Below are 19,370 nucleotides of genomic sequence, written 5' to 3'. Positions count from 1 at the left end.
TTTCCATGGACAGACAACCAAAAGCTAGGACGATCCAGGAAAATCCTGGATAGGCAGCAACGCAACTATAGTGTGTATCAGAGCTATGCAGCCTCTCTACATGGCTCTGGTGTGTATGGAATTGTAGCGTAGTGTTTTTGAACGCAGCCCATGAACTTCAATCTCCAGTACTGAAGGTGGTGATATAGCCCGCTGCCATATGCCGCGAAAAATCGTCACTTCCGGCTGGACACGCATGTTTCTAATTTTTTGAAACGGTTTTCATACGTTTTTCGTTGTCTCGGTCTGCACTGTTATAACTGAACAAACATGAGCAAAGCACATCCACCAGAGTTGAAGAAGTGAGTACTCGAAGTTGAGTTCTGCTTTGTACGACTCGCTAGATTTAGTTGTAGTTTTGAGCCGCCTTTCTCAAAATCTAGCGCGCGCTGTGTTAGCTCGTTTGCTAGCCGGTAGTTCTATCTAGGTTATGTGGAGAAGCTTACAGTCTAGTTAACCTAGCTTACGTCTAAAACGTTATTGTTGTCTTGCGAAAATGAGCTGAAACAAAGCAGTTTTATTTTTTCATGTCTTAAAATATAGGTTACCTTCTTATACATGTACGCTAGCTAACTTTAGCTGTTCAGACAATTGAGACAAAGAGCACAGCACAAAGTCTGTTAGAATATTTTATTGAAGTAAAATGTATTTGATAGTAATTAACTTGTTTTATTTTCTTTTTTAGGTTTATGGACAAGAAACTGTCACGTAAGTGTCATTTCAGTCACATATAAATGGATAATGGACAACAAAATCTCAAAGCACTCAATAGTTCAGTTTTTTTCTTGCTGAGATTCATCTAATAAGTTAGTTACCACATCCTTCTTAGTTTAAAGCAGTTGTGTCGGAACTTGTGTTGAGAAAATTAACACATTTCAGATTTATGGACATTTCCTTAACTGGATAGTTAATTATGTAGAATTGAGATCATATTAGCTGTTTTTGTCTCTGTGTAGGTTGTATTTGTTTAGATCTATGTACCTTATTAATGTATAATACAAACAATATTATTATAAAAATACAAATCAGGACCCCGGGTATGCCTTTCCCTGATATTGCACTTTTTGATTTGTTTAGTGGAAGCAAAATTAGCTTCATCTGTGTAGTTGAACAATGGAAAATTGTCAGTTTTTTGATTGCTGTCCACAACTGATGAGACTGCATCCATGGGCAGGAGTAGCAGAGAAATAATTGTGATTTTTTTTTTCCCCCATGATTTCTGCAGTCACACTAGCCACGTTTACATGCAGCCTAATAATCCGTTAATAAACCGACTAATAGCCCAATCGGAATACAATACATCAATGTAAATACCTATTGGAATAGACTAGTCTGATAGAGGCTATTCAGAATACAATTTCTGTCCGACTGAACGAGGTGAGTAATCCTGTAAATAATCCATTAAATAGAAGAATAATAGCCGTGTAAACGCCTGTATCTGATTACATTCCAAATCGGAAAGTTTAAGTATGTAATGCGCATGTGCGTTTGCGTCATAGCGAACGTTTATAACGTTCAACACGGTGGGAGCAGAAACTGGTCTGCAGAGGAAAGTTTATACTTTAAACTTTAAAAGACGGTGGCGGTGGGACGAGCGTCCAGCTTATGTGTCTCAAAACATGACGTCTTCCTCTCGCCCTTCTTTAATAAGTACACGTGAAGTATGTTTTCATGAGTCTGACATAACCTTAAAGCAATTAAAACTACAAGCGATGCTTACTGCTGCTCGTCTCACTCTGACTGGACTCACGTGATGCTCGTGGTAAGCGGCACACTATGCATGCACGTAATTTTGGATCGGTTTACATATAGTGTGCATGTAAATGGTGATTTTCATTAGATTGTTGAGTAGAGTGAGCATGTAATCACCTCAGTCTTAATTTATAATCGGAATGTATTCAATTGGATTGGCAAGAATCTTTTTATGTAAACATAGCCACTGATGAAAGTATTTACATTTTTTAGTCCTTTTTGTTGTTGGTAATGACTGGATTTTGTTGATTATTCTCAGTCCAAACGAAGGGCTGCTGTTGTCTCAGTACATTCACATCACATCCATATGTGCTTGTTGAAATTCTCGTTCCAAAACCATGGGCATTAATTAGGAAGTGGACCCCCTTTGCTGATATAACTACCTCCACTTTTCTAGGAAGGCTCTAGCAAGGTTGAGCAGAGATGTTAAACGGGGGTCAATGTCAGAGCTCTATGCAGGCCAGTTATTCCACATACAACTTGACAAACCCATCTTCTTATGCCCAAGCCCTTTGTCCTGACATCAGGCATGTCAAACTGGGGACGTTCCGGGCCAAAGTGCTGCAGAGATTAGTGTTTACCCTCCTCTAACGCTCTGAATTCAGTTCATGAAGACCTTGCTAAGTAGCTGATGAGCTGAATCAGGTGTGTTTAATGAGGCAGTGCACTGTTTTGGCCTGCAAGGACTGGATCCTGACACATGTCCTACACCATGTTTGCACTGTGCATTTGAGCCAATAATGTTCTGAAGTGTGATTGATAACTCCAGAGAAACGCTGCTCCAGAGTCCAATGACTATGTGCTATACACCACGCCAGCTGGCACTTGGCGTTGCGCATGGTGATTTTAGGCTTCTGTGTGGCTGCTTGGCTGCCGTGGTCACCATGAAAATCCACAAAAGACCCCAGTGTTCTTGTGCTGACGAAGCTGTCAGAATCTTGGTAATGAGTGTTGTAATTGAGTATGATTTTTAATTGCACTACGCTCTTCAGCTCTTGACGATTCTGTTCTGTGAGCTTGTGTGGCCTGCAGCTTTGCGACTGAACTTTTGATACTGTTAAGCATAGGCGTTCTGACTTATGAGTATCTGTACAAGTTAATGATAATCTGTTAACTGTGAGAAAAGGAAAATAAAAGCAGTAAAAAAAAAAGCAAAAGTGTGGTCCTGGTGTTGCACAAAAGGAATACATTACTTATGTAGCTAGGCATTTATGTGGAATGAGTAATGGAGGCTGCTTTAGATGAGCTTGACAGGTGCACTGACAAAGACTAGTTGTCCTCTACATGAGGTGTATTTCCTCAGTGGACCAACATGCTAGTTTGTCAGAGAGGTATCTTTACTGTTTCTGGAGCTAGCTAACATCAGCTAGATGAGTTAGCCTAGTTAATGAAAAAGCAGTGCCAGAACTGGCTGCGTTATCTCTGCTTTCTCAGTCATGTCCTTAACAATGAATCCTTGGCAACAAGCTTACATTCAGTTGCTTATAGTTTGGAGTAGCCAGTAAGTCTAATATACACTACATTGCCAAAAGTATTCACTCACCCATCCAAATCATTGAATTCAGGTGTTCCAATCACTTCCATGGCTACAGGTGTATAAAACTAAGCACCTAGGCATGCAGATTGCTTCTACAAACATTTGTGAAAGAATGGGTCGCTTTCAGGAGCTCAGTGAATTCCAGCGTGGTACCGTGATAGGATGCCACCTGTGCAAAAATCCAGTCATGAAATTTCCTTGCTACTAAATATTCCACCGTCAACTGTCAGTGGTATTCTAACAAACTGGAAGCGATTGGGAATGACAGCAACTCAGCCACAAAGTGGTAGGCCACGTAAAATGACAGAGCGGGGTCAGCGGATACATAGTGCGCAGAGGTCGCCAACTTTCTGCAGAGTCAATCGCTACAGACCTCCAAACGTCGTGTGGCCTTCAGATTAGCTCAAGAACAGTGCATAGAGAGCTTCATGGAATGGGTTTCCATGGCCAAGCAGCTGCATCCAAGCCTTACATCACCAAGAGCAATGCAAAGTGTCTAATGCAGTGGTATAAAGAATGCCAACTTTAGACTGGACTCTGACTGTCTGACTGCGAAGTGTAAAGTTTGGTGGAGGGGGGATTATGGTGTGGGGTTGTTTTTCAGGAGTGGGGCTCGGCCCCTTAGTTCCAGTGAAGGGAAGTCTTAATGCTTCAGCAGACCAAGAAATTTTGGACAATTTCATGCTCCCAACTTTGTGGGAACAGTTTGGGGATGGCCCCTTCCTGTTCCAACATGACTGCGCACCAGTGCACAAAGCAAGGTCCATAAAGACATGGATGAGCGAGTTTGGTGTGGAAGAACTTGACTGTCCTGCACAGAGTCCTGACCTCAACCCGATAGAACACCTTTGGGATGAATTAGAGCAGAGACTGCGAGCCAGGCCTTCTCATCCAACATCAGTGTCTGACCTCATAAATGCGCTTCTGGAAGAATGGTCAAAAATTCCCATAAACACACTCCTAAACCTTGTGAAAAGCCTTCCCAGCAGAGTTGAAGCTGTTATAGCTGCAAAGGGTGGGCCAACATAATATTAAACCCTATGGATTAAGAATGGGATGTCACTCAAGTTCATATGCGTGTGAAGGCAGACAAGCAAATACTTTTAGAAATATTGTGTGTGTGTGTGTATGTGTGTATATATATATATATATATATATATATATATATATATATAATATAATATACACACACACAAAACCACAACTGGATGAGTGAGAATCTGACTGGCTCCCTCTGCATTAAAAACCAGGTTAGATCAGGAGTCACAACACAAATGTTAAGAAGAGCCATTTTGTCCTTTCAACAAAAATCAGACCACCGTGGGAGCCACAACATTTATGTCCAGTATGTCTCAGTATGTGCCAATGTCCTAGTATAGACTAAAAAATATAAACGAAAACGCAGACTTACTTTGCTCTGCTTTACGCTTCAGCTATAGCCGCTTTCCTCCCATCTCCGCCAGAAAACTTTTCCTCGAAAGTTGAATAGTTTCTTGTAAAATGTCTCTCAGCGTTCGACTGTTTTACGAGGCTAAAGTCGCTTCTCACTCGCCAGCTTCTTGATGAACTTTCCCGTTCCACCTTAAATTCTGACTGAGGCGCCGAATGTAAAAGCGGCACCATTTAAAGTGGAACGGGAAAATTAGAAAGAGAAGCGACTTTATCTTCGCAACTTTTTAGTTAGTGTTTGACAGTCTCTCCTTGCAGATTTATCGTACCAGGAAACCAACTGCGCTGCTTATAAATGCAAATAAGTCCGTTCATCTTCAGATGTTCGTCTGTCTTTCTCTTTCTTTTTTGTTTGCTACTAGCCAGGCGAAACCTCGTTGCTACGTGACCTGCAGTCTCATTTTATAATCACATCGCAGCCCTCTGAATCGTAATCGAATGGGATTGTGAGGTGCCTAGAGATTCCCACCCCTAATGTGTATATATACATACATACACTCCGTTCAGGCATAACATTATGACCACCTCCTTGTTCCTACGCTCATTGTCCATTTTATCAGCTCCACTTACTATATAGGTGCACTTTGTAGTTGTACAATTACAGACTGTAGTCCATCTGTTTCTCTGCATACTTTGTTAGCCCCCTTTTACCCTGTTCTTCAGTGATCAGGACCCCCATGGACCCTCACAGAGCAGGTACTATTTGGGTGCTATTTGGTGGATCATTCTCAGCACTGCAGTAACACTGACTTGGTGGTGGTGTGTTAGTGTGTGTTGTGCTGGCACGAGTGGACCAGACACAGCAGTGTTGCTGGAGTTTTTAAACACTATGTCCACTCGCTGTCCACTCTATTAGACACTCCTACCTTGTCAGTCCACCTTGTAGATGTAAAGTCAGAGACGATAGCTCATCTGCTGCTGCACAGTTTGTGTTGGTCATCCTCTAGTCCTTCATCAGTGGTCACAGGACGCTGCCCACAGGACGCTGTTGGCTGGATATATTTGGTTAATGGACTGTTCTCAGTCCAGCAGTGACACTGAGGTGTTTAAAAACTCCAGCAGCACTGCTGTGTCTGATCCACTCAGACCAGCGCAACACACACTAACACACCACCACCATCACATCAGTGTTACTACAGTGCTGAGAATGATCCACCACCCAAATAGTACATGCTCTGTGAGGGTCCATAGGGGTCCTGACCACTGAAGAACAGGGTAAAAGGGGGCTGATAAAATGGACAGTGAGCATAGAAACAAGGAGGTGGTCATAATGTTATGCCTGATCTCTATGTGTGTGTGTGTGTGTATGTGTATGTGTGTATATATATATATATATATATATATATACACACACACACACAGAGGCTGACACACAATTGCAATTTTAGACATGCAAAAGTGGGGGCTCCCGTCTAAGTGTTGACCCTATCATCAGGAGATCGCAAGTTCGATTACTCATTTTACTACATTATCATTTCAAGTTCAGTTTGCTTGTGTACATGGCACGGTTTTATGTACATTTCTGACTATATACTTAAGTAGTTAAATTGTGGTTTTGTAATGATTAATCAGTGAATATCATTCATACTAAACATACTACTATTTTCAACTAAGTATAATTTATAATAAGGGAAATGTTTTTAATTTGACTTTTCTCCCCTCTTTTTCTGTTTAGTAAAGCTGAATGGTGGTCGACATGTCCAAGGCATCTTGCGAGGATTTGATCCATTCATGAATCTCGTGGTGGATGACTGCTTAGAAATGTCCCCAGGGGGACAACAGAATGCCATTGGCATGGTGGTCAGTTACCTCTGTCTATACTGTTAAAACTATCCAGAATTTTTATAGGATTTGAATCATAACTGTATATGCACTTCTAAAGTGCAGCTTAAGTGTTTTCAATGCAGTTAGACAAAAATATGATTAATGAACATAATGCACACATCTTGGTTCATGTAACAGCTTTGTATATTTATGTTCTGCTTAAAACTGTGAACTCTTAAAAGGCCTCTGAGGTCATTCTTTTAGTCTATGACATAAGTACTCTGAGTTGAATTTTTTTTTTGTTTTTTTGGTAAACAACCATTCCTCTTCATTTTCAGGTCATCAGAGGTAACAGTATAATCATGCTGGAGGCTCTTGAGAGAGTATGAGGATGGATCCCCCCTTGTCTCCCCTAATCTACACCTCCTTCCCTGATGCAAGATGGCTTTAGTTTTGTTATTAAAGAATGGAAAACTTCTGAAAACCCTGCTATGTATGAGTGATAAGGTGCTGTTTTTAGGCACCTTAATTGATCAGTCTTAGTTTCTGCCTTTTTTATGGTGATAACTTTAGAAATGTGTGTACCACTCAACCCATTTGTCAATAAATTGAAGGTGAATTTTGATCATTTTGATCATTTTTTTTTTAAGGGTATTGATTATAATTTTTACATTTCCATCCACATGATTGTTTTATTTTAAAAAGAAGGATTAAATGATGTAGGCTGATAGATGTTTTTCTGTGATTTCAGCATTCCTACTAATCTATGTATGCATTGATTGATTGTTTGATCCTGTACCATCAGTTTCTCTAAGCATATAAGTATTTACCTCAGATCTCGATAATGATGGATTGCATTAATTTGGCCTTGTTTTTATCAGGCTTCCTGCAGATCCCCATAAAGTTTTAAAATAGATTTAACAACATTCAGGTCATAATGTTTGAAAATGTGTAAGGATGGCTTTACATGGTCAAACTTGCATGCAACCTCAATGTAAAGCATCTTGAAACTTAGCTGCAGCAGTTTCAAGCAGCTCACTTTTGTAACACCTAAAACAGCCAATCAAACTGCCAGTAACATATCCTGTGATCATGTTGAACATGTTTTTTAAATGAATTATTTCACTGGATCGATGAACAGGAAAAGAGCAGTTACCAATTGTGCAGATATTTTCAGAAAAATAAGAAAGACAGTTGTCAATAAATTAGAAAGTAGTTAAGTATTTAAATGGGTAATAAAAAGTACTCTGTTAATTATTATATTCATTACATTAAATTCATAAAATACTAGAACATAGTGTTTATTTCCCCTTTTTTGGATGTTTAAAATTTAGGGTAATGTGTGTTGGAATAAAATATTCATGGTAGTCTGGTTTTATTAAGGGGCTCATACCATGTGAAACAATTTTTATTTATTTATTTTTTTTACAGCTAAGCTGCCTGTCAATGCAGAAGTTATAAGGAGTGTTTCAGCCTGGACTGCTTTTTAGAACAGAGGTCATTTAAGTATATGAGTCTTGGAGACAGAAACTAAACAGCCTGTTTTATGGATAAAGTTTGAAAATGGTTATGTAGAAATTATTTATGAATTAATGGTAAATTTATCGTGTGTGGTTTATGTTTTTGGTACATAAGCCATGCCAACATCAAAAGTGGAATACAAGAAAAACGTAGGATATGGAGCCTTTGCTGTTCGTGTTCAGCCACACCGGTAAGACTGAAAAGATATCCTGTGCTGCAGGGCTACCCCAAGTGTGGCCTGTGAGGATGTTTGATTTGGCCCACCAGAAAATTACCCCCACCCCCATTCAGTGAGAGAACAAAAAAAAAATACTGTATACAATATTACTAATTCAATTTTTGGATCAGTTAAAAAATACCCAGTAGTGTTATGAAGTACTTTCTTGAAAACTCAATTTGATATTTAGCTGCCTTCTTGACATTGTTTTTGGCTTTCGGACCATTCTAGACATTGCATTTAGACTTTGGCCTTCCAAGGAAAAAAGTATAGGCACCTCTGCTGTGCATAACGAAGACTTTTACTTTGACAGCAAGGGCACCGGATATTTCATATTTACGATGGACTTCGTCGGCCCATTGCTGTGATTGGACACTCCACATGTACCGATGCTATGTGGAAAGTAGTGATGTCGGAGGAGGTTGGGAAGAAAGTGCAAGCGGTGGTGGACCGGGTGAACCAGGCGGTTACCCGACGCCCCAAGGTTAGTTTTATAGTGATATAGCCAGCACAGAGGGTAAAAACACGTCGTTTGAAGCACTTTATGAACGTGCTTCCTTATGCCTTCATGCCGTTGGTTTCTTTGGTCGGTTATATAAGCAGCGCTCAACCTTTGCACCCGTTCGTGCTGAAGAGAATGGGCCGAATGTAGTGCAGTGAATCATATACCTGATGTGACACCGTTCAGTTATCAGCAGGGCCTTAAACGTTTAACGATTTAATGTTAGACAACACGTTAGCCGAACATTACATCGAGCTTTTTTCTCAGTATTCAACTTTGTGGAGCTCTCCAGCTGAGGCGTAACTAGCCCTGCCTGCTGAGTGGAAATAAACAGCACGACTGAATGTCACACCGTCTAGTTGAATTTGTTTACATTTCCAACATTAAAAGGGTCCAAAAATTGTCGCACTACAGCTGGTTAATTTAGATCATAGAAACCACACACGTACGTACTACTGAATTTTGCTTTTCATATTTTTCAGACATTACCATGTGTGGCACCTCGATTAGTTGCTGTTAGTAAAACCAAACCGCCAGACATGGTGCTAGAAGCTTACAAACATGGACAGCGCAACTTTGGAGAGAACTATGTAAGTAAAGTTAGATCTGAGCATTTACCATTAACGAGCCCTATCGTCTGTCTGCCATATTAAGATGCGTGTTGGTCATCCTTGCAGGTAAATGAACTTGTGGAGAAAGCGTCTCACCCCCTGGTACGTAGTCCAGACCTATGCATAATGTAGTAGCCAGTCAAGCTTATGTGTCGTTTTTAACATTTTACTGATGTACTGTCTTTTTTGTGTTAGATTTTATCATCATGCAGTGAAATTAAATGGCATTTCATTGGACATCTACAGAAGAATAATGTAAATAAACTCCTGGGTAAGCAAGTCAGCTTGTAGTGGCATACACAGACTTAACTCAAATGTTCTCACAATCGATCACACAGTCTAGAGATTCTGTGGTAATTGATAATCGTTTCTTGTGATTGTTGAAACTTTCCTTTTATTAATTGACTCGCAGGTGTTCCAAACCTCTATATGGTAGAGACAATCGACTCAGTGAAACTGGCTGACAAAGTCAACAGCTCCTGGCAGAAGTTACGAGGATCTAACACGCAGAGGTTAAAGATCATGGTTCAGATCAACACCAGTGGAGAGGAAAGTGTGTGTCTCCTTTTCAAACAGTGTGTTGTGCTCTACTAGTATTCACCTGCGTTAATCTTATCTAATTCAGTTGGTTAAAATGTGTTGAGGCCCTGATAAAATCACATATGACAGCTAGGAGTGGACGACATGACCATATTATTTTTAGGATAAATTAGTCAAGGTAAGGTTTTCTGAGCTAATCGTGGGTATTTAACTTAACAAACACTAAAATTAATACCAATTGCATGTTCTTTAAAATTTAAATTTCTGCATGGGGTAGCTATATAAGGCTTTGCTTTATTGTTGAGCGATTGTGAGTTTGATTGTAGTTCTGTGGAGTATATGCAACGTTAAAAAATTGTCCTCATAGATTCACATAACATTTTTTTAAAAAGTGTGGGGGGAAAAATAGTGACGTGCATATTGTGTGTCATGAAAATGTCTGTCATACTTCTGCTAAATATTAGGATTCTATGTAATATGTTAATATACAGAATTAACCTGTTTCACTGTCATAATTCAACAGAATTCCACAAATTTAATATTATACAGTATCAGTCTGTTAAAGTACAGTGACAACTTGAACTTTTGGGTGTGCTCTATTAGGTAAACATGGCCTGCCTCCTGATGAAACTATAAACACAGTCAAGCACATTGTATCCCACTGTACTGCCCTGGACTTCGCTGGACTCATGACTATTGGCCGTTATGGCTATGACCTGAGTGAAGGCCCCAACCCAGACTTCCAGGTATATTTAAACTGCAGAATTGGCTGCCAATTGCCAATTTGCATTTCACTACTTAAATCATGTCATTTTAAAATTAAATTGACCAGCTGGACATAAAGCTCACAGACAGATAGGCTTCAATAATGTTCAGAAACAAGTTTTCAGTATACATTTTTATTGAAGGACATCCAAAATGCAACATATAAAGCATAAAAAAGTTACTTAAATGTCATCGAACAAGCTTTAAATGTCAGTGTTTAAGCAATAGAGCTGCTACACAATGGGAATGTACACCACTGTTGGCTTTGTGCTCACATTACATTGAAAACTCCATTAGGGATGACTTTTTAAGCACCATGTGCACCGGGTCTCGTGTTTAAAATGAAACAGGATGTGCTTCTTAGGGAGCAATTTGAGAGAATGCAAAAGACAGAGATGAGTGATAAACATTTAAAAACTGAGTTGAAAACTTACGTTCAGTTTGTGGTAATATTTATGCTGAGTGTTCTGTACCGCTCTAAGTGTTCGAATACAGGCAAGACCAGTTTTTCCTCCAGTGACTAGTGACTAAAGAAGATTCATTTTTGATACTGACTGGATAGCTATGATCACATATAGTGCTTTTTCATGGACCTCACTGGAAACGTTGGCTTTTTAAAACAATCACACTATTTGAAACCATGAAGCAGGCTAGAGGAGTTTTTTTCAGTCACAGTGTGCATTGCTTTGTAAACAACAGTGAAAAGAAGCACACTTTAAAGAATTTTAAAAGCTATCATCTGAATGTTTAAAGTATTTGTGGAAATTAGCATTATCTTTGCAGTGGAAAATGTTTAAACAAAAGGTTCTTTCAAAGTGAATTAGAAGGCTTCTGCATTAAACATTGCTATTTAATGTCAGGCATGGCTGGCACAGGCTTATGATTTATTATTTTATGACTGACATCATATGACTGACAGGTTGCCAGTCTAATGATGTCAGTGTGATTGAATGTCCAGCAGTTTTAGCTTGCATGTAGCATTGTTCATATTTTGACTCTTTTTAACAACCTCATAATTCTGATATTTGGGGTGAAAAATGTAGACAAAACGTATGAGGTATGGTACATTTTTGTTACTATGTTATGATGCGAGAAAAACGATTTTTCCTGTTTTTCCCCAGCTTAGACGTAGTTCCTAATATGGGCATGAAGCCAACTTCAGAATGATGACAGATTCGGTCTACAGCAATAGCAAGTGAACAAATTACATTGTATGTTTTTTTTGTTATTCATTTAAGTTAATTTTTGTATAAGGGGAATTACCCATAAGATCCTAGCTATGCTACTGGCATGTATTAGGATGATATTGGTCCAGATTCATAAAATGCACTGCCAGATTTACCATTACCTAAAGAGTAAATAATGTGGCAGGAACACGTTTGTTTGTTCATACACAGTTACCTTTTAACTGCTGTTGGAGTAGAGCTTGAGTAGGATTTCAGATTAGCAAATTTCACTAGCACTGTTCTTAAAACTGCCTTTTCTTACTGTCAGATTCCAGGTTTAACAAATCCTCCTCCTGTGTATGGAAAGTAGGTTAAGTTTGTCATCCAAATAAGTGAAGAGTAGTTTGACATTCTAACTACATGTTTGAATTAATTTTATTGCAAGCAGTTTTAGATTTTAGTGCTATTTTTTAATTTACAAGAGATTTTACAAAGGTATTCAATTTACACGTGAGAATCATGTTAATAGTGCAAATTCATTTCTTACAAGTAAAAACTAATTTTTCACTAGTAGAAGTTTATTATTTACTAGAAGAATTTTAATTTTCACATGTGCAAATTGAATTCCTGACATTAAGAATTAAATATTTACTAGTTACAGTGCTTGCAAAGCAAAGCACTGCATTGTTATCCCTTGGCTGCTGCTGCTTCTTCTTCTTTCCAGGATCAATAGCTCAAGAACCACTTAACGTAGAACCTTCGTTCAAACTCCGTTGCATAGGTCTTGTACATGGCACGGTGGCTATCTATCTATCTATCTATATATTTATGTTCTACAACTTTATCTATTCATCTATATTTTCCTCTGCAACTCTCTATCTATCTATCTATGTATGACTTTGTCTGTCTATCCATCCCTCTACAAATCTCTAAAATAGAAAGTTGAATTTTAATATTACTTTATCATTTCTAGTATCATCAATTTCTGTTAAAGGAAACTTTGTTTTATTACACGTTGAAGTACTTTTGTCAAATAATTTACTATTGTTTGCCCGCACGTCCTCCCTTAAAATTCATAGCTCTAATCCTGAGAATTTTAGTTTAGTTTTTTTGTTGTTGTTGTTTCTTTCATCTTATCCATTTTCGCAGCCTAGTTTGAGCTTCACTTGGTGTGGGTCTTTAATATGTATGACCTCATTTACATGCTAAGGACACATGCAAAAATACCGCAGCTTTTAAAAGACACCAGTGTGCTAATCACTGCCACGGTAACTTTATAAATAGCTTTTACCGTGTCATGCATTTTGCGTGGCATGGCACCTTTACTGAGTTTTATGGCCCAACGTCACTTGTTTTGATGAGTAGTAAAAGATATTCAACATTTCCATGTATTCTTCTGCCCTAAATATAGCTGTTTCACAAATGTGTAGATGCTGCTGAAGTGTCGGGAGCAGGTGTGTGACAGTCTGAAGCTCTCAGTGGAACAGGTTGAGCTCAGTATGGGCATGTCCACAGACTTTGAGCATGCGGTGAGTTTAACACTCCCTTTCCACTCTTGTTCTTATGTTCTTGTAGAAATTTGTGTGCGTCTGCCTGTTCTGTGTGGTCAGTATCACTGGGTTGAGCAAAGTGAGTCTAAATCTTTCATGTTGGCTGTGTAAACTGTAACTCTTCAATTCAGTCTGTCCCAGCATGGTGTGAAAGACACCTGTACTCTGAACGTTGAGTACAACCAATTCTTTATTCTATATTTCTTCCATCAGATTGAAGTAGGCTCCACTAATGTCCGTGTCGGTAGCACTATTTTCGGAACACGGGAATATCCAACCACTCCCAGCCCAAGCCCAGAAAGAAGGCCAAAGGTTGTATCTGAAGAAGCAGCGAAAAAGATGGAACGTCTTACTGTGACAGAGCATTAAATGTCAAAAAGAGATACACAACTGGATCTGCACAGTTGAAGAGGACCGGTTGCGCATTTTACAAATGTTACTGGAACACCCAAATCGGAAGCCCAAGATATGTCTTAACTATTGCTCTTGACATGGTCCTCTTGGGGAATGGTAAGATTGGAAAGATTTACTATGTGAATGTGGTCTGAAACTTTTTACTCAAGTAGACACTGTACAGTTGTAAAATCTTCAAACCTTTTTCACACTTTCATGTTTGATAAGATTAAGATGCAGGAAATACTGCTAGACCATAATAGTGTTCTTGCGCCATTGTACCTAGGACTAAATTATTGGGGTTTTTTTTGTTTGTTTGTTTTTCCTTTTTGTTAACTGGATGCTGGATCTACATTTATTTTAATTCTTAATGTATTTTAACTCTTTGGTTAAACAAATGAGTTAACAAACATGATATTTTGCTCATGTTTTGTGGAGGAAATGTGGATTGCGGTGTTTCCTGTCAGTAAGATGTTGAGTCAGCTTAAAAAGAGAAAGCGTCAATGTACAGTACTGTTTAACTAGTTGTCTTTTGCTGTGAAAGCTGTGTAAACAGGACTGGTGTTGGCCATGATGAAAAATATCAGCTGCATTTTTAACACGTCATTAACAGGGCACTTCATTTCAAAACCATATTATTTTCCTGTATAGTATTTGTACAGTAGTTCCACAGGGCAAGTAACATAAAGAAAGGATGTCTTTGACAGAAAGAGCTTGGTATAACTCGGTGAATCTTTGAAACTCTATAGCATCTTACTATGCAGACATAATGTTGGTTGTATGATCATTTATTTTAGTGTCTTTTGATATTTAGTGTTTAATAAAACCAACCATTGTTTCTGGCTGTGAGCAACTATGAACGATCAATGGGAAATCACAGTAATTTGATCACATGTACAGTGTCTAACAAAAGACTGTATCTTGTCCTTAGGTGGTTGTACATAAGCAAACTGTTTGATCTGTACGTTAATGAGCAATAAAAAAAAATATTAACAATTTGAATGAAGTAGAACTGGCAATACACACCACACTAAAGCCCACTTGTCATGACAACATTGCTAAATTGATGATGATTCGGTTTCAATTGTTTATTGCAGTCTTGTAAGTTACTTTCTGCATGTGTTGTACCAAGAGCGTGTGTTTTTCAGTCTTTTAAACGTTAATACCTGTAAGTACTCAAGATGAATTCATTACAGTTACTTGAAATGTTCTCAAAAATTCTGTCTGCACTTTAGCAAATGAAGACATGCTTGTAATGAACTACAACAAAAAAGGGAAGGTTTAATTCAGATGAAAATTGTACAAATCCTTCATAATCCCACCAAATAACCATTTTTAAATATAACATACAAATAAAAATTCACTAAATGTAGAGAAAGTGACCTGAACCCAAATAAAACATGATAACATAACCCCAAGCTTATGGAGCCTCTTGACGTGCTTTTAAAGACATCAGTGTTTGTGTTTCTATGCATGCTTTGTACACTTGAGCAATAGCAAAAGTAGTGGCATACTGAGTGAAATTCCATTCAGCATTAAGAATATAAGTTGCTATCAACTGTATTGAGCTACATTAGCAGTTATTTTGAGCTACTTCCTTTACATGTAAAATGATGACAATCAAATTCACAATTTAAACCAGTGTTTCAATGAGTTTTCTGTACAAAATATTTATAAAACTGTAACGTTACAAACTATCTTGAGTTTCAAGTATATCATGTAGAAATACTAAATAACAGCTTTAAGCATTTGAAATTATATCTTTAAAAGGTCTATAGTTACTCCTTGCAGTGAATAGATCAAGAATTAAGTGACAACATAAAGGGGAAAGCAGTATGCTTAACAGTAGAACATTCACGTTAGAATTAATCAATTTTTGATTGTTGTTATTGGTCTCCACTCACTGTTGGAGGGACAAGTAAATAGTGAGATTATATTAGAGCCAAGACTTCCTATTGTTAAAGTTGTTTCGATTATTTTGTAACCAAAATTATGTCAAAGTTACTGTATTATGGACAATCAACAAAAGTAAGATTTATGAACAACATATACAAATTTGAAATATCAAAGAAATAGTATAATTTGCACTTTGGAATGACAAGCAGAGTTTGTATCATTTTAAATAATACAAACTCCTGCATCTTGAGCATTAAACAAGCTACCATTACTCTAATTACAAATATTTTCACCTGCAAATATGATGCCATCTCCTAAATACATGGTCTATATGATTTTCACATATTTACTCAATACTACTCAATAGGACTATCCTGTTCTCCAATTCAGATTCGAATGAATCATTTTGGGCTAACTGAAGTAACTGCTAACTAAGCTGCATAACATCATTCTTTGTCCCATGTTTTCTGAAAACTTGTTTTGAACAGGCTCAGACCCTTTAAGAGAAGCACACCTTGAAGTACATTGTTTATGCAGTTGAAGTTAATCTGTGGTCTAATTTCAAGACACCATTACACAGACTTGTAATTTTATCTGTGACCTTCTTTTGCTTCATGCAGAACTGAATATCAGGTATGGAATGAAATATGGAGCCTGCTGAAGATATGATTATCAAAAAACTGTAACAACATGAAATATAGAGTCTGTTGACGTGTGAATAACAGTCAGGATGCAAAATATTCAGGCTTTAATAGCCTAAAAATGTTTAGTAAATCAATCAAGGGGGTATTTTAGTTTGGCAAAAACATGACCTAAATGTTCAAAGTATAACAAAAAAACTAGTCAAACAGTACTGTGTGTCTGTCTGTCTGTATACCTGTGTTTTTTTAAACAGTATTTGTCACACTTTGTCTTAGGAGTTTTACACCAACTTTTTGGCTTCGAAGAAGCTCTTGAGGTGCCGCATCTGCCAGATGGCAGTGATGATAAGGATGATGGTCTGGGCAATGGACCACCATAGGACGCGCTGGTTCGTGCTCTCACTCGTCATACGGAAGCGCTCCTCTCGATACTACATAAAACACATAACAACTTACATAAGTTCACAGCAAGGACCTTCCATAATATGTCAGAAATAGTTATGCTGGGACAATCAAAATCGTTGCCCAGCAGAGGAGGGATTAACCAAGATCAGTTATGGAGCCTGCTGAAGATATGATTCCTCATCAAGGTCACACAATCAAAAAACTGTAACAACATGAAATATAGAGTCTGTTGACATGTGTGAATAACAGTCAGGATGCAAAAATATTTAGGCTTTAATAGCCTAAAAATGTTTAGTAAATCAATCAAGGGGGTATTTTAGTTTGGCAAAAACATGACCTAAATGTTCAAAGTATAACAAAAAAAACTAGTCAGTAAGAGAGACCAGAGACCAGAACATTAATTGCTACAAAGTATATCCTTAAGTTAGATCAGTCTCGATTAAGGTCACACTGGTTAGGCAATGTTTTCTGGCACAGAAACAACAAAGAGAAATAGGTGTAGCTTTTAATTTTAAAACTAAAAATACAGTTAATTTTTAAAAAGTATTGTACCCATTATAGCACCCTCTCCTGATCTGGATATCAATACTTACTATGCCTGCCAACCAGCACCGCTCTTCCCTGTGAGTCTGGAGACCCCCAAAAAGCCAGCACTACACCACTCAGGATTACTTGTGGAAACTCACCCGCTGGTAGTTCTGCTCTTTTTGTATCTGCTCCACTTGGTCCAGAAGCTGCCGCACTCTCAGCTGCAGCTCAGTCAGCTTATCTTTGGCTGCTATCTCTGGGTAGTTGTTTGTGTGCTCACCCACCTGAATATCCAGGTGCACTCTCTATATGATCACACAAAACAGTGCAATTCACCATGTCATGTTTTTCAACAATATTTCTCTTAAGTGACTTGAGTGATGACGTGATGATTCAGTGATGACTGCGTTTGACCACTGATCTGCACCATTTCTGTTTGGCACGCTTAGTATCCTGGCAAGAAGGGCAACCAAATTGAGCCTGGGTGTACAGAGGGATCACTTAGCTTCGTAAATGACAACAAAATGGATGATCACCGGTACAGTACCACACTGCCCGGATGGAAAAAATATTTTGTGCTTAGCTCTGACTCAATCTAACAGACCTGGATCTAAAATTCAGACCCTCCTTAAGATTTAGATTAGCTGGATTAGTTGTGCTGGACTAGATTTGAAAGCCAAATTATGCTGGAAAGCAAAAGCAAAGCTGGACCCCCTGCTCTACCTTTACAACAACATATTCCCCTGAGGCTATCATACCAGTTTTCCTCCAGCAAAAAGCGCCATCTTCGTAGAGTTGGAATGGAGGCAGATTTGATGTTCGCCTGGCGTGTGGGAGGTGAAAGTGAAGCGGCCATCTGAACCATACTGACGAGACAAAATGACCTAGAACAAGACAGAAAAAGAGAATTAAGAAAGTTAAAGGTAAAGATGATTAGGCAGAAAAAATGGGACGAGAGTGAAAGCAAGTTAAAGATAAAAGCACAAGGTAGGAAGAATACATTTACAAGCTGCCTAAAACTTAATTATATTAAAATCTTAATATAAAATAGTTATAAAAATTACCTTGGTGTCAGGATCCTTAATCTCAACATGCATTCCCAAGCCAGGCGTTGCTGGAAGGAAAGAGCCTGTCTGTTTGTCCCATAGCTGTGTTCTGTATTTCCCTACAGGGGAAAAGACACAACCACACCAATGGCTCTACAAGAGAACCTTATCACAAAACAGTACACCCAGTACACTCATCAAAATGACTTCAGCTAGCTGTAGTGCAGACAGGCAACGAAGTTACCAAGTCACCTTAGTAACCAAGTTACAACAAATCAAACCACTCTTAATGTATTAAGACCTGGGTCCGTATTTATTAAGCTTCTTGTAAGAGTAGGAGTGCTGATCTATGATCTGTTCCTGTCAACATGATCAAAGTAAATAAGAGAAGTTAATCCTAAAGCTATCCAAAGAAGAATATATACTATAGAAACACATTTTATATTAACAGTTATTATCCACTGTTGACTAAAAACAGGAAAATTACAACACATAGAAAACGGTGGCATGATGGCTAAACTGGTTGCACCTGTTCTAAACCTAGTAGTTCCTGAAGCAGCAGGATGCAGGCGGATCGAGGTCCGTGTGTACCACGCCTGGCAAGAATTACGGCTCCTTTCTTATAATTTGACAACTACTTCAGAAAAACCCTTTCACTAGCTATATGAGTTAGTGTATGAGCGAGGGAACGAACCAAACAACAGGTTCCAGATGTTCCAGATCAGCTCGTGGTTGCTGAGATGTTTCATTACGAGCCAACGCGGCAGATAATAAAGATGAGGATGAAGCCAAAAGAGCTAACGCTAGCTAGCTATAATACAGGGCACTAGGTAGAGTAGCCTTTGTCGAAAACATACCTATCACCATTGTCTCGTCGGGTATTTCTTCTATGAAACACTTCTTCTCTGTCTCTCCAATGTGGAAATAAAGGGCTCTGCTTGGAGAAAGCCAAGCAGACAGTAGTAATAACCCAACACAAGACGCTGTAGCCTTCATTTCCAAATTCACTGCGCCGGAGCAGAACTCAGAATCGAACTCCAGAAGAATC

At 38.5% G+C, this 19,370-nt stretch overlaps 3 protein-coding genes across 3 annotated transcripts; 2 read left to right on the top strand and 1 right to left on the bottom strand.

Moving 5' to 3' along the window:
* Positions 1-204: 204 nt before the first annotated feature.
* snrpg (small nuclear ribonucleoprotein polypeptide G) lies at positions 205-7,166 on the top strand. The gene is made up of 4 exons (XM_036591890.1): positions 205-341; positions 725-747; positions 6,453-6,577; positions 6,880-7,166. Exons 1-4 carry the CDS (start codon positions 310-312, stop codon positions 6,928-6,930), a joined length of 231 nt encoding a protein of 76 aa, XP_036447783.1. The 5' UTR covers positions 205-309; the 3' UTR covers positions 6,931-7,166.
* A 1,488-nt stretch (positions 7,167-8,654) lies between these two features.
* Positions 8,655-14,808, top strand: LOC118822680 (pyridoxal phosphate binding protein). The gene is made up of 8 exons (XM_036591888.1): positions 8,655-8,763; positions 9,264-9,371; positions 9,459-9,494; positions 9,588-9,663; positions 9,805-9,945; positions 10,536-10,678; positions 13,294-13,392; positions 13,627-14,808. Exons 1-8 carry the CDS (start codon positions 8,674-8,676, stop codon positions 13,780-13,782), a joined length of 849 nt encoding a protein of 282 aa, XP_036447781.1. The 5' UTR covers positions 8,655-8,673; the 3' UTR covers positions 13,783-14,808.
* On the bottom strand, positions 13,149-19,357 carry tmed4 (transmembrane p24 trafficking protein 4). The gene is made up of 5 exons (XM_036591889.1): positions 19,180-19,357; positions 18,341-18,441; positions 18,035-18,160; positions 17,435-17,581; positions 13,149-16,774 (listed from the first exon to the last, which is right to left on the bottom strand). The coding sequence occupies exons 1-5, from the start codon at positions 19,316-19,318 to the stop codon at positions 16,625-16,627; spliced, it is 663 nt and encodes a 220-aa protein (XP_036447782.1). The 5' UTR covers positions 19,319-19,357; the 3' UTR covers positions 13,149-16,624.
* Positions 19,358-19,370: the final 13 nt, after the last annotated feature.

Source organism: Colossoma macropomum, unplaced genomic scaffold (genome assembly GCF_904425465.1).
Source record: "Colossoma macropomum unplaced genomic scaffold, Colossoma_macropomum, whole genome shotgun sequence".
Classification (NCBI taxonomy): domain Eukaryota; kingdom Metazoa; phylum Chordata; class Actinopteri; order Characiformes; family Serrasalmidae; genus Colossoma; species Colossoma macropomum.
Note: the sequence above shows the minus strand (reverse complement) of the source record. Positions and strands in the feature narration are given on the sequence as shown.

Bases quoted from the DNA above. Each gene is read 5' to 3' on its own strand.
- snrpg (XM_036591890.1), top strand. From the start codon at position 310: ATGAGCAAAGCACATCCACCAGAGTTGAAGAA. The intron at 748-6,452 runs GTAAGTGTCATT...TTTTCTGTTTAG, and splicing joins TATGGACAAGAAACTGTCAC to TAAAGCTGAATGGTGGTCGA. The intron at 6,578-6,879 runs GTCAGTTACCTC...CTTCATTTTCAG, and splicing joins AGAATGCCATTGGCATGGTG to GTCATCAGAGGTAACAGTAT.
- LOC118822680 (XM_036591888.1), top strand. From the start codon at position 8,674: ATGTGGAAAGTAGTGATGTCGGAGGAGGTTGGGAAGAAAGTGCAAGCG. The intron at 9,372-9,458 runs GTAAGTAAAGTT...TCATCCTTGCAG, and splicing joins GCAACTTTGGAGAGAACTAT to GTAAATGAACTTGTGGAGAA. The intron at 10,679-13,293 runs GTATATTTAAAC...ACAAATGTGTAG, and splicing joins GCCCCAACCCAGACTTCCAG to ATGCTGCTGAAGTGTCGGGA.
- tmed4 (XM_036591889.1), bottom strand. From the start codon at position 19,318: ATGAAGGCTACAGCGTCTTGTGTTGGGTTATTACTACTGTCTGCTTGG. The intron at 18,161-18,340 runs GTAATTTTTATA...GTCTTGTTCTAG, and splicing joins TTAAGGATCCTGACACCAAG to GTCATTTTGTCTCGTCAGTA. The intron at 16,775-17,434 runs GTGAGTTTCCAC...TGTTTTATGTAG, and splicing joins AAGAGCAGAACTACCAGCGG to TATCGAGAGGAGCGCTTCCG.